Genomic DNA, 17,501 nt, shown 5'->3' with positions numbered 1-17,501 from the left:
AGAACAATTCAACTCTTTCTCGGCTGATGACCCCAATAGTAATAATTAAAAAACTGTTTGACGGCTGAAGGCGTAAAAAGCAATCTTTTAAGAACCAGTTAAACATCTTCAGACTTGAAATTATAGTCATTACAATATTTCTACAAAAAATAATCATCAAATCTGACCAAACCAAGGGGAAGGGGAGGTGGCGCAGTCGTTTCTCCAAGGATCAACCTATGAAAGTCCCTCAAAACTTGCCGAATCTACGTGACGTGCAGTGACCAATGCAATGATGGAATAACACACCCAAGCCGGAACCGGCGGTCAGCACTACGTCTTCAGACTCGGTCTTCAGAGCATCCGGAAGCAGAAAGGAACCGCTACTGCCAGAATAGGGTGGAAAAAAACACCACCCGACCCACAAATCAAGGAAGCTGTCGATCTACACACCTTACCAGACAGCAGAGGCAAGGCGAGGAAAAGTACACTGCCGTAACATACACTAAGCTCCAGGTTAGGTAACCAGGGCGTTAGCAGCCACTAAGCAGGAAAAATACCACTGGTAGAACTTCACCAATAATAACATATAGAATGAAACAATTAATAATAAGAAGTGGTGGAAGGCTAATTAGGTTCACCTTCCCCAAACACTCCACTTGCTGCTCTTCATCTCGGCGACACTGCAGGCAGCAACACGCAAGCAAATGGCGAGATCTCACAATGATGCATGACTCACTACTTGAATTAAGGTCCACTCAAACTTCCTGGGTCCAGTTGACAATGTGGTTGTGCCCCTCGCGACTACAGCCCTTCCATCCGACAGTGCATGCGTGCCGCCAGTGTTCCTGGCATGTTCGTACGATGTGCGGACCTGGCTACTCGTCCGTCCCCAAGAGAACTATCGACTCGCACGACACGGAAACACCACCACCACAACGTCGCCCCAAAGATACTACCACCATTAGGCCGGTATTACACTATCAAATTTCCTTGTCCAATATCTTTGTCCAATATCTTTGTCAAAGATATTTGATAGTGTAATAGGGAACTTTGACAAATGTCCAATATTTGATCAAATCTAGGGCGAGGCCGTAGATTTGATCAAAGAAATCACTTGTCTCCTGTTCACTGCAATGCGATATGTTACCACGCGGAGCGCCAGCATCGCTGTAGCGTTCTGTCATCTTTTGTGTTTGTAAACATGGCTGCAAAATACAATTGGTGTGTGGCGTCTACCTCAAAATTAATTGAAATGTATGAAGCGGATGAGGCGCTTTGCAATGTGAGGCACCCTGATTATAAAAATAGATTAAGAAGATTGGAGGGTTATAAAAATATAGCAGAGATTATTAGCCGTGACATACGGCCTGGATGTACGGCAGAGGATATCAAGAGGAAGATAAATGGCCTCCGCACTAGCTACTCGTACAAGAAAGCAAAAGTACGTATTGACATATTCATTTATATTTATTTATGCAAGTAAAGTTTACATGTCATACAAATGATTAGCATTAATTTGTTCACTGCAGCGACTTGAAGCATACAACAATGTTTACGTAACCTACAAGTAGTTTAAATTATTTTCATTACTAATATTGCAGATGCATAAAAGCAAAAGTGGAGCCAGTGCACAGGCGGCGTATACACCACAAGTGTACTGGTTCCAAATGCTCAAATTTCTCTACCAGGCAACAGAGGCGGACGAGAGTGTGTGCAATATGGAGAGCACGGAAAGTGAAACTGGAAGTGAACGTGCCACACCGACGTTTGAGGAAATGTTTGAGGTATGTACATTTGTTTACGTTTTACGTTACTAAATGTGATTATATTGCCAGGGCACTTTCCCAGCGCAACTGTAAAATGTCTTAAACTATTCCCTAACTGCTCTCCCGTGTACTGAACATTCAGAAGCAGCTTGGCAAGCTATTGGTTCCATTCGTTGTAGTTCCTCAGTGCTTTGTGTCTCAAGATAAGTGCAGTCTCCTACTACGGCAGACACTGCTTCCTGACGAGTGTACAAGTGTTTTCTTCTCTCAGTTAACAAGTTGTACAATGTGCAGGCAGCCAGTCTTATTGTGGTAACTTTTTCAGGAGGCAGATTAATGGTAGTAAGAAAAATCCTGAAACGACTTGCAAGAATGCCAAAGCTGCTCTCCACTAATCTTCTCCCTCGTGACAGTCGGTAATTGAAAACCTTTTCTTCTTTTGTGATTCCTTTTAAGGGGTATGGCTTCATAATGTTATAACTCAGAGGAAAAGCGTCATCTGCCAGTACTACCATTGGAGTTGTAATGTTTGTGTTCCCAAGCTTCCTGCCTTCAGGAATGTTGAGCATACATCAGTCAATGAGACACTCACGTAGTTTGCTTTTTGAAAACACTCCAGCATCACCAACACGCCCATTAGTTCCTACATCTACATACAAAAATTTGTAGGAAGCATCTACCATGGCAAATAAGATGATACTGTTGAAGGATTTATAATCGAAAAAGTGAGATCCACTAGCTTGTGGACATTTAATACGAATGTGCTTTCCGTCCATTGCTCCTATAGTGTTATAACAGTTCCACTTCTTCTCGAAATCCTCTGCAATTTGCTCCCACTCTCCTCTGCTTGTGGGTACCTGTAAATAAATAAGATTTATGTATGTGCAAGGAAGTACGTAACTAATGGCTTACATCTTTTATTTTATAGCATGAGATGCAAGAGCCTGTCGCATGTAGCGAGGCACAGCCACAGCCCCAGCCCCTGCGTCAAGAGCGGCCTCCCACTAAAAGGAGGAAACTCACGCCAGACGTGACAACAGACGTCATGGTGGAGGCCAACAGGACACTTAAGGGTATGGCTGATGCTGCCAGAACCATGCCTGTCCATGAAGACCGCTACAGTACCCTTGGCGCCCACATCGCAGCAGAACTGCGTGAAATGGAAAAAGTGTGCAGCAGGGAATACACCACCGCCACTATGCACAGTCTGGAGCGGACATTAATGGACAGGTGGGATTTGCTGCATGCGACAGCCCGTGCACAACCGTCCACCTCTGGATATATCCAGGCTGCCTTGCAGCAGGCTGGAATAGAGGAAAAGGATTCAATTCTATAAATATATATGCATATAATTTTTGTATCTCTCCAATCTTCGTAATCTATTTTTATAATCAGGGTGCCTCACATTGTAAAGCGTCTCATCCGCTTCATACATCTCTATTAATTTTGTGGTATCACACATCAATTGAAATTTGCTATGTAAATAAAATTAAATAAATAAAATAATAACAATTTATCTTCATGAACATTAAGTGTATCGAACATTTATTTACCTTCAGACAATGGTCCTTTAGTGCTTTATAAATTGCTTCACACGTTTCAAGTATTATTTTACTTAATGTGCATTGTGGAATTCGAGTGCTGTACTGTCAGCTAGAGTAACTTTCTCCTGTAGCAAGGAATCGTAGTGTTACAGTGAGCCTGTCTTCTGCAGATATAGCAGCTCTTAGGTGAGTATTGTGTTTTGAGATATGAGGAATCACTTCACTGAGAACATACTGAAAAGTATGCTCATCCATTCGCAAGAAATTGATGTATGACTTGACGTCTTCCACTATTAGCTCACGTAACAAGTTTTGCTGAATGCTTTTTTCGTCTCGTCGTGAAACCCACGGCTTCACCCAGGTACGTTTCCTTTTTTCCCCCGTTCTGTATCACATGTGCACACACAGCAATTGTGGCACAAGCAGCAGCTGCTGCGGTTAATAACAATTTGTTTTTGTCAGCCATCTTGAACTTTGACGAAAACTTTGATGGCTGTGTAATACCCCGTCTAGCGCTACGTCAAAGATCGTTGTCAAATATATTTGACGGAATATTGGAACACATCTATGATCAAATCTTTGACAAAGAAATTTGATAGTGTAATACCGGCCTTACCGCTGCTGCCACTAGCACACAGACAACGCTTGCAAACGGAGTAGCGCCAATGAACACAAGAAGAATATAACAACCGTAACTATACCAACCAAACGATGCCAACCTAGCAACGGCACCAACGCGAGCCGCAGGACGGCTCAGTGATAAATGCCATCTAGGTTTAGATGGAGAAAAATGTAAGTTATGGCAGATTAATACCAAAAACAATTCCGTGTTTGAATACAGCATTAGTAGTGTGCTACTTGACTCAGTGACGGCGATTAAATAACTAGATATAACGTTTGCAATGCGAAATGAAATGGAGTGAGCATATGGATTGTAGCGTGGAAGGTGAATGGTCGACTTTGGTTTGTTGGCAGAGTTTTATGAAGTGGCGCATCTGTTGAGGATACCGCATAGAGGACGCTAGAGCGACATATTCTTAGGTGCTGCTCGAGTGTTTGGAATCCGTGCCTTAGGAAGATATCGAAGCAGTTCAGAGGAAGACTGCTACATTTTCTACCTGTGGGTGCGAACAAGATGTAAGCGCTACGGAGATGCTTCGAGAATTAAAATGGGAATCCCTGCAGGGAAGGCGACATTCTTTTCGAGAATATTGAGGAAATTTAGAGAACCGGGATCTGTAGCTAACTGTAGAACTTTCTTATTGCCGCCAACGTACACTTCGCTTAAGGACCACGAAGATAAGAGATATTAGGGCTCGTACGGAAGCATATAGACTAGCTTTTCCCTCGATCAATTTGCGAATGAAACAGGAAGGGAAATGACGCAATGGTACAACGTGCCGTTTCTTACGGAGTATGTACGTAGGTGTAGGTGTAAAAAGGTGCTAACTCGAAGCCTGTTATTCAACGACTTCGTCCTCGACGAGAGTGTGACGATAAGTCATATACTACCGTCCTTGACACATTCAGTACTGATGACCTAAACCGAAGCATTACTAAATCCATAATTTAATTTTTTGTAAATAATACATCTCTTTTTCGGGTAAACAGCTCAGTTCCTGGAGTCAATACTACACCGCCTGCCAAAAAATAGTGTATCGCGCAGAAGGCTTGGAGGAGACTAAATGAAACTTTACGTGTTGAGTGGGTATCAGTTCAAAGGAACTAGGGAGTATGAACCTGAGCCGGCCGCGGTGGTCTAGCGGTTCTGGCGCTGCAGTCCGGAACCGCGGGACTGCTACGGTCGCAGGTTCGAATCCTGCCTCGGGCATGGGTGTGTGTGATGTCCTTAGGTTAGTTAGGTTTAAGTAGTTCTAAGTTCTAGGGGACTTATGACCTAAGATGTTGAGTCCCATAGTGCTTAGAGCCATTTGAACCATTTTTTTGGAGTATGAACCTACTTATCAGTATGACGTTGTTCCCCTCTGGCCTGGATGCATACAGTGATTCGGTTGGGAAATGTGACGTAAAGCCCTTGTATCCCCTCCGGAAGCCAGGTGGCCTACGGCTGTTGCAAATGGCGGATGAAATCCTGGACAATGGCGTTGAGAGGAAATGACTTGCGAGCTGTCCCACACATGTTCTGTCGGGGATAGATGGGATATTTCTGGCCACGGAAACACCTCAACATCACGTAGACAGTTCATAGAGACACGCGATATTTGTGGATGAGCATTATCCTGTTGAAAAATGCACCACTCTTGTTCTCGGGTGTCAGGCGCAGATGTGATGGAGTTAAGCCGTCGTCACACGGACCATGCATCCGGACGTTGAGTGTGCGGAGTTTCTGACGTCATGGCGTGGAACAGCATGTTGGGGAGTGTGGAACAGCACGTTAGGGGAAACTCTGCGAAAGTGCAGAGAAATATCTGGCAGGTCTGAACGTGCGTTTGAAATTTGACTAATGAGATGGCAGACTACCATCTACGTCACTTGCACGCCATCTCCCTTGAATGCATAGTTTGAGACGCCATACTGGTTTTCAGCTGAAGCCCCAACCCAACAGGAACTACCCCGTATTGTACAAGACTACTACAATATATTTCAAAATATAATGACCGAGCGTCACCATTTTCAAATCTCTAAAGTATTCTTCCATATATATTGCTCAAATCATAAATAATAATCATGGATCACCGATGTTTCCTTTTTTTATTTTTTAGTCATCACTCTTCTGTCTGGTTTTATGGAGTCCGCCACGAATTCCTCTCCTGCACAAACGTCTTCGTCTCAGAGTAGCACTTGCAACCTCCGTCCTCAACTATTTGCCAGATGTACCACTGAAGAGCCAAAGAAACTGGTATGCCTGCCTAGCACAGTGTAGCTCCCCCCCACTGAGCACGCAAAAGCGCTGCAACACGGGGCGGCATGAACTCGACTAATGTATGACGTAGTATTGGAGGGATTTGAAACCATGACTCCTGCAGGGCTGTCCGTAAAACCCTAAGAGTACGAGGGGCTCGAGATTTCTTCTGATCAGCACATTGCAAGGCATCCCAGATATGCTCAATAATGTTCATGTCTGGGGAGTTTGGTGGCCAGCGGAAATGGGGGGTCACATTGTCATCCTGCCATTGCCCAAGTCCGTCGGAATGTAAAACGGACATGAATGGACGCAGGTGATCAGATAGGATGCTTACGTCGGGCGCTGATAACCACGCAGTTGAGCGCCCCACAAACCAAACATCATCATCATCATCAGGATGCTTACGTGCATGTCACCTGTCAGAGCTGTATCAGGAGTCCCATATCACTCCACCTGCACATGCCCCACACCATTCCTGAGCCTCCACCAGCTTGAACAGCCCCTGCTGACATGTAGGCTCCATGGATTCATGAGGTTGTCTCCATCCCCTTACTCGTTCATCCACTCGATACAATTTGAAACGAGACTCGTCCGATCAGGTAACATGTTTCCAGTCATCAACAGTTCAATGTCGGTGATGACGGGTCCCGGCGCATTAACAGTCCAATGTCGGTGATGACGGGTCCCGGCGAGGCATAGAGCTTTGAGTCGTGCAGTCATCAAGGGTACACGACAGGGCCTTCGGCTCCAAAAGTCCTTTCGGATGATGTTTCGTTGAATGGTTCGCACTCTGACACTTGTGGATGGCCCAGCATTAAAATCTGCAACAATTTGCGGAAGGAATGCATTTCTCTCACGCTGAACGATTCTCTTCAGTCATCGTTGGTCCCGTTTTTGCAGGATCTTTTTCCGACCGCAGCGATGTCGGAGATTTGATGTTTTACCGGATTCCTGATATCCACGGTGTACTCGTGAAGTGATCATACGGAAAAATCCCTACTTCATTGGTACGTCGGAGATTCTGTATCACATCGCTCGTTCGCCAACTATAACACCACTTTCAAACTCACGTAAATCTTGATAACCTGCCATTGTAGCAGCAGTAACCAATCTAACAACTATACCGAACACTTGTTGGCTTATATAGGCAATGCCGACCCCAGCGCCACGTTGTGACTGTTTACATATCTCTGTATTTGAATACGTATGCTTATACCAGTTTCTTTCGCGCTGCAGTGTATATTCCTCGCTAATTCTGCGGACAACCTTCTCATTTCTTACCCTATAAGTACACCTAATTTTCCATATTCTCCTGTAGCACTGCAACTCAAATGCTTAAATTCTGTTCCGTTCCACATACTGCTGTGCTCCAAAGGTACAGTCTCAGAAATTTCTTCCTCAAATTATGATTTATGTCTGATACTAGTAGAGTTCTCTTGGGATGGAATGGCCTTTTTGCCAGTGCTAGTCTGTTTTTTATATCCTCCTTGCTCAGTCCATCACGGGTTTTTTGCTGCCTAAGTAGAAAACTTCCTTAACTTCATCTACATCTACTTCATGACCACCTATTCTTATGTTTTCTTGCTCGTCTGGATTCTGCTACTTCTCGTTACTTTCGTCGTTCTTCGATTTACTTTCAATCCATGCTCTGCATTCATTAGGTTGTCCATTCCATTCAACGGATCTTGTAATTCTACTTCACTTTCACTGAGGATAGCAATCCCCTCAGCGATTCTTATCACTGATATCGTTTCACCCTGAATTTTAATCCCACTCTTGAACCTCGCTTTTATTTTCATCATTGCTTTCTCGGTGTGTATATTGACCAGCAGGGATATAGACTACATACCTGTCTTACACCCTTTTTAATCCGAGCATTTCGTTCTTGGAATGCCCCTTAAGAAGATACGCCGGACCTGTCTCTGAGGTTATATATGTGAAACCCTCTACTTTGGATTGTCTGTGCAATCTAGATATTGAGCTTTAAATATATGAATGAGCTTCTAGTCAGGATTGCCAAGCTTTTAACGTGTAGTTATTTTGTCTTGAGAGTTTGTACTTTAATCTTTAGTGCTATTGACTTGTCTTTTACACATGTACTATTTACACATTGTTTTGTTTTATACATTTCGTTTACATATTGTTGTACATATATAAAATATTTTCGCTGTATTGCCAAACGCAAAATAAAATAAATAATATATTTCGTTCTTGGTCTTCCATTCTTATTGTTCCCTCTTGGCTCTTGTACATATTGTTTATTACTTGTCAGTCCCTGTAGCTTACCACTATTTTTCTCAGAATTTCGAACATCTTCCACCATACTACATGCTTTTCCGTGTCAACACATCCTATGAACGTGTCTTGACTGTCCTTCAGTCTTGCTTTCATTACCGACCGCAGCTTCAGAACTGCCTCCCTGGTACCTTTACCTTTCCTAAAGCCAAAATAGTCGTCATCTGACTGAACTTTCTTTTCCATTCTCCTCTAAATTATTCTTCTCAGCAACTTGCATACATGACCTATTAAACTGATTGTGTAATAATTCTCGCACTTGTCAGCTCTTGCAATCTTCAGAATTGTGTGGATGATATTTTTTCGAAAGTTTGATGGTACGTCGCCAGTCTCATACATTCTATACGCCAATGTGAATATGCGTTCAGTTGACGCTTCCTTCAATGACTTTAGAAGTTCCGATGGAATTTTGTTTGTCCTTCCTGTCTTCCAAGCTCTTTCAAATTCTGCCTCTAATACTGTATTCCCTATCCTTTCCCTACGGACTCCAGTTTCTTCTTCTATCACGTCATCAGACAGATCCTTCCCTCATGTTGTTGTTGTTGTGGTCTTCAGTCCAGAGACTGGTTTGATGCAGCTCTCCGTGCTACTCTATCCTGTGCAAGCTTCTTCAACTCTCAGTACCTACTGCAACCTACATCCTTCTTAATCTGCTTAGTGTATTGATCTCTTGGTCTCCCTTTACGATTCTTAACCTTCAAGCTGCCCCCCAATGGTAAATTGGTGATCCCTCGATGCCTCAGAACATGTCCTATCAACCGATCCCTTTTTCTGGTCAAGTTGTCCCACAAATTTCTCTTCTCCCCAGTTCTATTCAATGTCTCCTCATTAGTTATGTGATATACCCATCTAATCTTCAGCACTCGTCTGTAGCACCAAACTTCCAAAGCTTCTATTCTCTTCGTGTCTAAACTATTTATCGTCCACGTTTCACTTCCATACATGGTTACACTCCATACAAATACTTTCAGAAACGACTTCCTGACACTTAAATCTATATTCGATGTTAACAAATTTCTCTTCTCCAGTAACGCTTTCCTTGCCATTGCCAGTCTACATTTTATATCCTCTGTACTTCGACCATCATCAGTTATTTTGCTCCCCAAATACCAAAACTCATTTACGACTTTAATTGTCTCATTTCCCAATCTAATTCTCTCAGCATAGCCAGATTTAATTCTACATTCTATTATCCTCGTTTTACTTTTGTTGATGTTCATCTTATATCCTCCTTTCAAGACACTGTCCATTCCGTTCAACTGCTCTTCCAGGTCCTTTGCTGTCTCTGACAGAAATACAATGTGATTGGCAAACCTCAAAGTTTTTATTTCGTCTCCATGGATTTTAATTCCTACTCCGAATTTTTCTTTTGTTTCCGTTACTGCTTGCTCAATATACAGACTGAATAACATCGGGGATAGGCTACAACCCTGTCTCACTCCCTTCCCAACCACTGCTTTCCTTTCATGCCCCTCGACTCTTATAACTGCAATCTGGTTTCTGTACAAATTGTAAATAGCCTTTCGTTCCCTGTATTTTACCCCTGCCACCTTCAGAATTTGAAAGAGAGTATTCCAGTCGACATTGTCAAAAGTTGTCTCTAAGCCTACAAATGCTAGAAACGTAGGTTTGCCTTTCCTTAATCTATTTTCTAAGATAAGTCATAGGGTCAGTATTGCCTCAAGTGTTCCAGCATTTCTACAGAATCCAAACTTATCTTCCCCAAGGTCGGCTTCTACCAGTTTTTCCATTCGTCTGTAAAGAATTCGTGTTAGTACTTCGCAGCCGTGACTTATTAAACTGATAGTTCGGTAATTTTCACATCTATCAACACCTGCTTTCTTTGGAATTGGAATTATTATATTCTTCCCTCATATAGTGCTTCAATGCACTCTTTCCACCTATCTACTCTCTCCTCTGCATTAAAACACCGGAATTCCCATTGAACTCTTAACGTTACGCCCTTGGTTTTAATTTCACGTAAGACTGTTTTGAGTTTCATACATGCTGAGACAGTCTTTTCGACAATCATTATTCAGAAGAGAAACTCCCCATCAAACCCCCTCGGATTTAGTGGTAATAGGGCCCAAAAACTGAATACAGATCAAGCATGATAACAGGAACTGTGAAAAAAAAGTAAAACGCAAACAGTGAACGGTCGAAGAACAGGAAGTGCAATATAGAGGAGTTAAGTGGTTGGGTGCGGGACTACCCAACGGGTGAGCCGTATTGAAACCTCCCTACGGCCAATTTTGTTTCTCGCTTTAAATTTGTGTCTGTTTCGTTGTGCAACGTCCGTTTCCAACGGCGAGGTGTAAGGTCGGGGCCTATATTGACAGTTGATTCTGCACAACTGCTCTGTTAGCAGGCGAAAGGAAGAGACTTTCAAATGGGAACCGCAAACCTTTGATGACAAGGCGACAAATGAATCGATTCCTCCACCAGAAAATACGTCTGGTGTGTCATACACGGTATTAGTAACAGTGCGTGTGCCATGTGACAGCAATCCCTTATTGACGCACCTAATTTGTACGACTAGTAAGTGAGTGCTCGATATAGGTGTTCGTATAAATGTGAATGCGATCACTTCCAAAGAAACGATGAAAACATAACAACTTGTCACGTAAGCTGCAACAAATGAAAGCAACAGTTTCACAATCACCCAGTTCCTCTGTGCTCTGTCAAAACGTATGTAAATAACGTTTTTGAAGTTGCGTTTTGTTTTGGAAGTGTTAACTCTTGAATAACTTTGTTGTAACATGGTTCACACCCGTTTGTTTGTTGTTCTCATTTCTGTGAGACGTTTGTGTAGCATCTCGCCTGCTCTCACTATTCATCACATTTACTTGCGACGGTAACGCGTTCTTACCACGTGACTCATATTCTGCAATCATTGTCTAGTATGACAACTGCTACGACCACAGAAAAACAGTCCGCAGCTCGAGGTCGTGCGGCAGCGTTCTCGCTTCCCACGCTCGGGTTCCCGGGTTCGATTCCCGGCGGGGTCAGGGATTTTCTCTGCCTCGTGATGACTGGGTATTGTGTGATGTCCTTAGGTTAGTTAGGTTTAAGTAGTTCTATGTTCTAGAGCCATATGAACCATTTTTTGAACAGAAAAACAACAAACATTTCAATGACCGGACGTGTTAAAAAAAATTGCATGAGGGAGTTTTGAACACGGTTCGTCCACTTGCCGTTGCTTTTTGTTCTTGCACCATTTGCTGTTTCTCTTTTGACAGTTCAGTAGACCTTCCTGTTTTCATGCTCGATCTGTGTTTAGTTTTTGACGGGCTAGTCACTGTGCCCTCTGGCCACTAAATCCGAGGGGGTGCAATGGGGAGCTTCCCTTGTCAGTATCGCGCATTAAATGTAGAGAGTATGAGGGCCCCTTAACGAATAAAATTATATCACAGGAGTTGTTGCTATTTGGCAGCTGTATTCACACTAGCTGTATCGCTTGCTGAATTACGACCGCTCGATGCTGGCCACTCCGTCACCTTGATTGCTGCAGAGACCACCTGTTGGCAGCGAACGGAAGGCCGGTGGGTTGGCGATCTGATTTCTGATAGGCCTTCCGCGCCGGCGCGTCGCATATGGCGTGGCAGCGCGACATATGGGCAACGTCCGGTCGCGACGTCAGCTGCTAACACGCGTCAAACCTGCACCCTGCAAACCCCACCCACTTCAAGTCGTCCAGCAGCTGAGCCGTTGCAACACGGTTTACTGAAACCGAGCAGTATATAAACGCAGCCAACTGCAGGTTGGCCAGTATCAGATAGCAGCTGTCGTCTGAAGCAACCAAGAAACATGATGAAGATCGTGGTAAGCTCCTCACCTGTACATAGTCAGCTAGTGCAGACAACAACACCATCATCACCACCATCATCATCAGTCATTCGATATCCTCTGCTGGATAGCGGCCTCCACCACACCTTTATTACAATCTCCAGCAACATTTGTCCATGCTCCTCCTGCAGGTTTTATAACACCATCTACGCAACTCCCATTAGATGGTGCATTTGTCTTTTCACGTCTCTTGCTTACCTTACTTTACATTCGGTAAGGACCTTAGCTGCCATGCCTTGCGTCTCCATTACATAGGCCAGAACCCAGGAAAGGGGGCTGGAAGGGGGCAGGGAAAGGGGGTATCTGCCTCGGGCAGCAATTTGAGGGGGTGCCAGATTCATACTTTTGAACAAAGAAACCTTGTTTCACAAGGCCCCCAGTATCAAGCGCACGTTGATATATCGATTATTCACATGATTTTGAAACTCATCCCAGCTGTTTTTGAAATTTTTAACACATTCTATGCTGATTTCGGAACGAATCATGATTTTTGGTTGCGTGCATAATGTACGTGATGTCTCTCCCACTGCTTTGCGTTGACCTAGAATCATGAAATGTAGCTAGGAGCAGCTTTTCACACTGAAAGTAAAGGAAAGAATCCGAAAATTGTTAATTTGTTATTATGTCATACGAAAAAGCAATCTGTCATTTGTTATGCGACTGTCGCCTGTTCCTCCGCCTGTTTAGACCTGTTTTTCTCAGGAACGGGTTTATCTATCAATTTGAAATTTATGTCATATGGTTCCTTGATAGCCGGCCGCGGTGGCCGTGCGGTCTAGGCGCTCCAGTCCGGAGCCGCGCTGCTGCTACGGTCGCAGGTTCGAATCCTGCCTCGGGCATGGGTGTGTGTGATGTCCTTAGGTTAGTTAGGTTTAAGTAGTTCTAAGTTCTAGGGGACTGATGACCACAGCAGTTGAGTCCCATAGTGCTCAGAGCCATTTGGTTCCTTGATAGTGTAATAAATGTGGGTCCTGAAGCCTTATAGCTTCATAACTGTATATGAGCAGTCAGGTTCAGTTTCTAAGGCACCAGCAGGCTTTCATCCTGCGAGGGCTGTTCGGAAAGTAAGGTGCGATGGGTTGCGAAATGAAAACCACAGTGAAAATCAAAAAAAAATTATTCGAAACAGTTAGCCACAACTTCCAGCTACCTCTCTAAATAGTCGCCGCTCCGACTTAGACATTTGCCTGGCGTTGTACAAATTTTCCAGTCCACGTAGCCAACAGTTCATGTGAGAAGAGATGAACAACGATGGGAGCCAATGAAGGGCTGTATTGTGGGTTATCGAACGCTTCTCATCGAAAAAGCTGCAGGGGCCTCTTCATTGCTCCTGCAGAGTGCGGCTAAAAAGTGTGTTGAAGAAAGAAACGCATGACATTGATGTTATGTGGGCAGGATAACTTCAGGCGAAATCTCTCTAAAGATCCACGTACTTGGCAGGATAGGCTGTTGTTTTAGGCATTTCTATGTGACCACTTTGCCCTCCAAACTGAAAAGAGCGGCGTGAAGCGATGGATAGGCCACTAAACACACTGCCCAACACATCTGTGCAAAGCTCCGTCGAATTTTCACTGTGGTTTCCATTCCGCACCTAATCGGACCTTATTTCCAAATACGCCTCCTGGTATATCAGACTTAACGACAGGCCCAAGACAGAATCCTGTGGGATTATATATATATATATATATATATATATATATATATATATATATATATATATACAGTTGGCCTCACTCCACATGTATGTGCTCAAAGTGATAGGTTTTGTCGTCATAGGCAACTGCAGTGTGCAGTGTTGCTTGAGTTGGCACTCCCTTGTGTGACACCACGCTCTACTTTTCAGGTCCTGGCCCTGTGCCTGTTCGCTGCCGTCTTCGCCGCTGAGGAGTCCGCCCCCAAGGAGAAGCGCGGCCTGGCCTACGCCACCGGCCTCGGCTACTCCGCCCCCCTGGCCTACTCTTCTGGACTCTACGGTGGATACGGATACGGATACCCCGGATATGCTGCCGGCTACTACGGCTATGGCGGCCTGGGATATGCTGCTGCTCCTCTCGGCTACGGATACCATGGATACTACTGAGTCACGAATTCGAGACATCTCATCATCTCTCAGTTGTCCGTTTCCTGATTCGCACTAAACGTCAATATGTGATTGAAACTACTGTCAGCGCCTATGTAATCATTAACTGTCATTAAATAAATTCACTAATCAAAAAGTGGTTGCTTTTCCCTGTGTGCAAACTGGAAATACGATATGGCATGAAGTACATTAAGGATCGATTGTGTATGGAGGTTATAATTAAACTTTCACTATTTGAGAGGGCCCCCATGAGAATTAAGTGATCGTAAGACAATGAATATTTGTGGAATATTCGTAAGGGCATACAGAAGAGAAACAACGAATAAACAATTGAAAGAAAGGCATTTCAATTCCATATGAGAGGGTAACATTTGTTAAAGGCGCTATAGTCTGGAACCGTACGACCGCTACGGTCGCAGGTTCGAATCCTGCCTCGGGCATGGATGTGTGTGATGTCCTTAGGTTAGTTAGGTTTAAGTAGTTCTAAGTTCTAGGGGACTTATGACCACAGCAGTTGAGTCCCATAGTGCTCAGAGCCATTTGGTAACATTTGTTACTTGGTTGTTGTTGTTGTTGTTGTTGTTGTTTTGGTGTTATTGTGGTCTTCAGTCCAGAGACTGGTTTGATTCAGCTCTCCATGCTACTCTATCCTGTGCAAGCTTCTTCATCTCCCAGTATCTACTGCAATCTACATCCTTCTGAATCTGCTTAGTGTATTCATCTCTTGGTCACCCTCTACGATTTTTACCCTCCACGGTGCCCTCCAATGCTAAGTTTGTGATCCCTTGATGCCTCAGAACACGTCCTACCAACCGGTCCTTTCTTCTTGTCAAGTTGTGCCACAAACTCCTCTTCTCCCCAATTCTATCAATACCTCCTCATTGGTTATGTGATCTATCCATCTAATCTTCAGCATTCTTCTGTTTACTTGGTTACCATGCTTATATTCCAGGTTGCAAACGTTGCGATCGTCTGCATCTGAAGTTTGCACAAATACCATTTCACAATCCCTTGCAGCACTTTTACTACGGTGGACCATGGAATGTTCAGAGGTCGCACGTTAAGTCCAGTATTCTCAGCTGTGGCAACTGGCCGTCAGCCTCTCCCAAATCGCCAGTCAATTCCAAATTCCGAATCGTATTCTTCAACCCCGATGCGGAGAGAGGATCTCTGGGTATTCCTTTGATGGGTCGATATTGGTGAAGAGCAGCAGCGCTGTTGTTGTTGTTTCGAATAAACAGCTTCGAATAAACAGCCTTCTCGCCTTGTCCAGAACCATTTTCGCTTTCTGAAACTGCAATGCGCACTGATGTTTGTGTTTCAACTCTACGTCGCCGTGACAGTGCCGGCGCCTAGTGGCAAGTATTGACACTGGCACTGCTAACAACGCAAACCCTGTAGCGCAGATTTTAACATTATTCCTTTGGAATTAGGTACCAATACGATGAATACTTTTCCGTCTAAACTGGCTCAAGTAGCGGAAGTTTAATGATAACCGCCCCCTATTTTCATCGCTGGCTGGAGAACAATTTTGACCTGTTTACAAAACGAGACTTCACGAGGCCGGCCCGAGTGGCCGTGCGGTTCTTGGCGCTACAGTCTGGAGCCGAGCGACCGCTACGGTCGCAGGTTCGAATCCTCCCTCGGGCAAGGATGTGTGTGCTGTCCTTAGTTTAGTTAGCTTTAATTAGTTCTAAGTTCTAGGCGACTGATGACCTTAGAAGTTAAGTCCCATAGTGCTCAGAGCCATTTTTGAACCACTTCACGAACTAGGTACGTTGTTGAACAGTAAACTTGCATCAACAGAGCGAGTTTAGTGTCGACGTTGACACTGCAACGAACGGAAGCGGACAAAACTGAACGATCATACACAGACAATTCACCAGTGTTGACTACTACAGAGGACGCCTCTGCACTATGTCAAATGGTTCAAATGGCTCTGAGCACCGTGGGACTTAACATCTGAGGTCGTCAGTCCCCTAGAACTTAGAACTACTTAAACCTAACTAACCTAAGGACATCACACACATCCATGCCCGAGGCAGGATTCTAACCTGCGACCGTAGCGGTCACGCGGTTCCAGACTGAAGCGCCTAGAACCGCTCGGCCACACCGGCCGGCGCACGATGTCAGGAATCGTCTGGAAGCGCTCGTGGCGCTAAGAAAACATCATTCAGTGAGTCGTTTGTTGTGACAACTTTACAAAAAATGGTTGAAATGGCTCTGAGCTGTATGGGACTTGACTTCTGAGGTCATCAGTCCCCTAGAACTTAGAACTACTTAAACCTAACTAACCTAAGGACATCACACACATCCATGCCCGAGGCAGTATTCGAACCTGTGACCGTAGCGGTCGCGCGGTTCCAGACTGTAGCGCCTAGAACCGCTCGGCCACCACGGCCGGCGGCAATTTTACAGGTTCGAATCCCGCCTCGGGCGTGGATGTGTGTGATGTCCTTAGGTTAGTTAGGTTTAAGTAGTTCTAAGTTCTATGGGACTGACGACCTCACAAGTTAAATCCCATACTGCTCAGAGCCATTTGAACAACTTTAGAAAGGGTGGTGTACTGTTGGCCGTAGTTGCCTCCTGCCCTGGTCACGGACAGACTCTCGGTGTTCCGCGCCAGTCCTTGCGTCTGCGTCCCAGCGAGAAGACGTTCTTCTTGCGTTGATACGGATGCTTAGTCCAGCCTGGTACAGCATAGATAGCTGCTACCGGCTGAGGGACTGTACTCGACGCCACTCCGTGCCTCTTCTTCGCTGGACCACCTCATCCGCGGTGTGGTGTAGGTGGCAGGCGTTGAACCCAGAACTGCCGGCCTGGTGCGCCCCGCACACGGAGGCGCTTAGGTGTACCGGACGGTGGTCCGCCAGGAACCCTGGTCGTCGTCTTCCGTCCCACACTCAGAGAGTTCAGCACCTGGCACTGCACTGCTGCTGGTAGTCCGTCAGCTCTCCCATCAGTAGTGGTTGGTGTGACACAGCAGGGAGTTCGTCAGTGGAGTTCAGTTCTGCAACACTCCACAGCTGGCTGGTAATGCGCTGACTGAACGGAGACAAGACTTACTACAACAACATTGACGTGGAACGGAATGTCGTCGACACGGACTCCATCGTTCCCAT

At 44.8% G+C, this 17,501-nt stretch overlaps 1 protein-coding gene across 2 annotated transcripts in view; it reads left to right on the top strand.

Moving 5' to 3' along the window:
* Positions 1-14,515, top strand: part of LOC126106377 (cuticle protein 6.4-like) — a 182,107-nt gene extending 167,592 nt beyond the window's left edge. The window contains exons 1-2 of one of the 2 annotated variants that reach the window (XM_049912643.1): positions 12,142-12,275; positions 14,143-14,515. In XM_049912643.1, coding sequence (XP_049768600.1) covers positions 12,261-12,275; positions 14,143-14,379 — 252 coding nt within the window. In that variant the 5' untranslated portion in view covers positions 12,142-12,260 and the 3' untranslated portion in view covers positions 14,380-14,515. Of the gene's footprint in view, positions 1-12,141; positions 12,276-14,142 lie in introns of those variants that run through there. The other variant, XM_049912644.1, reaches the window with a different exon arrangement.
* Positions 14,516-17,501: the final 2,986 nt, after the last annotated feature.

The sequence above is a fragment of the Schistocerca cancellata genome, chromosome 10, assembly GCF_023864275.1.
Source record: "Schistocerca cancellata isolate TAMUIC-IGC-003103 chromosome 10, iqSchCanc2.1, whole genome shotgun sequence".
NCBI classification, from domain to species: domain Eukaryota; kingdom Metazoa; phylum Arthropoda; class Insecta; order Orthoptera; family Acrididae; genus Schistocerca; species Schistocerca cancellata.
This window is presented reverse-complemented; position numbering and strand designations above follow the sequence as displayed.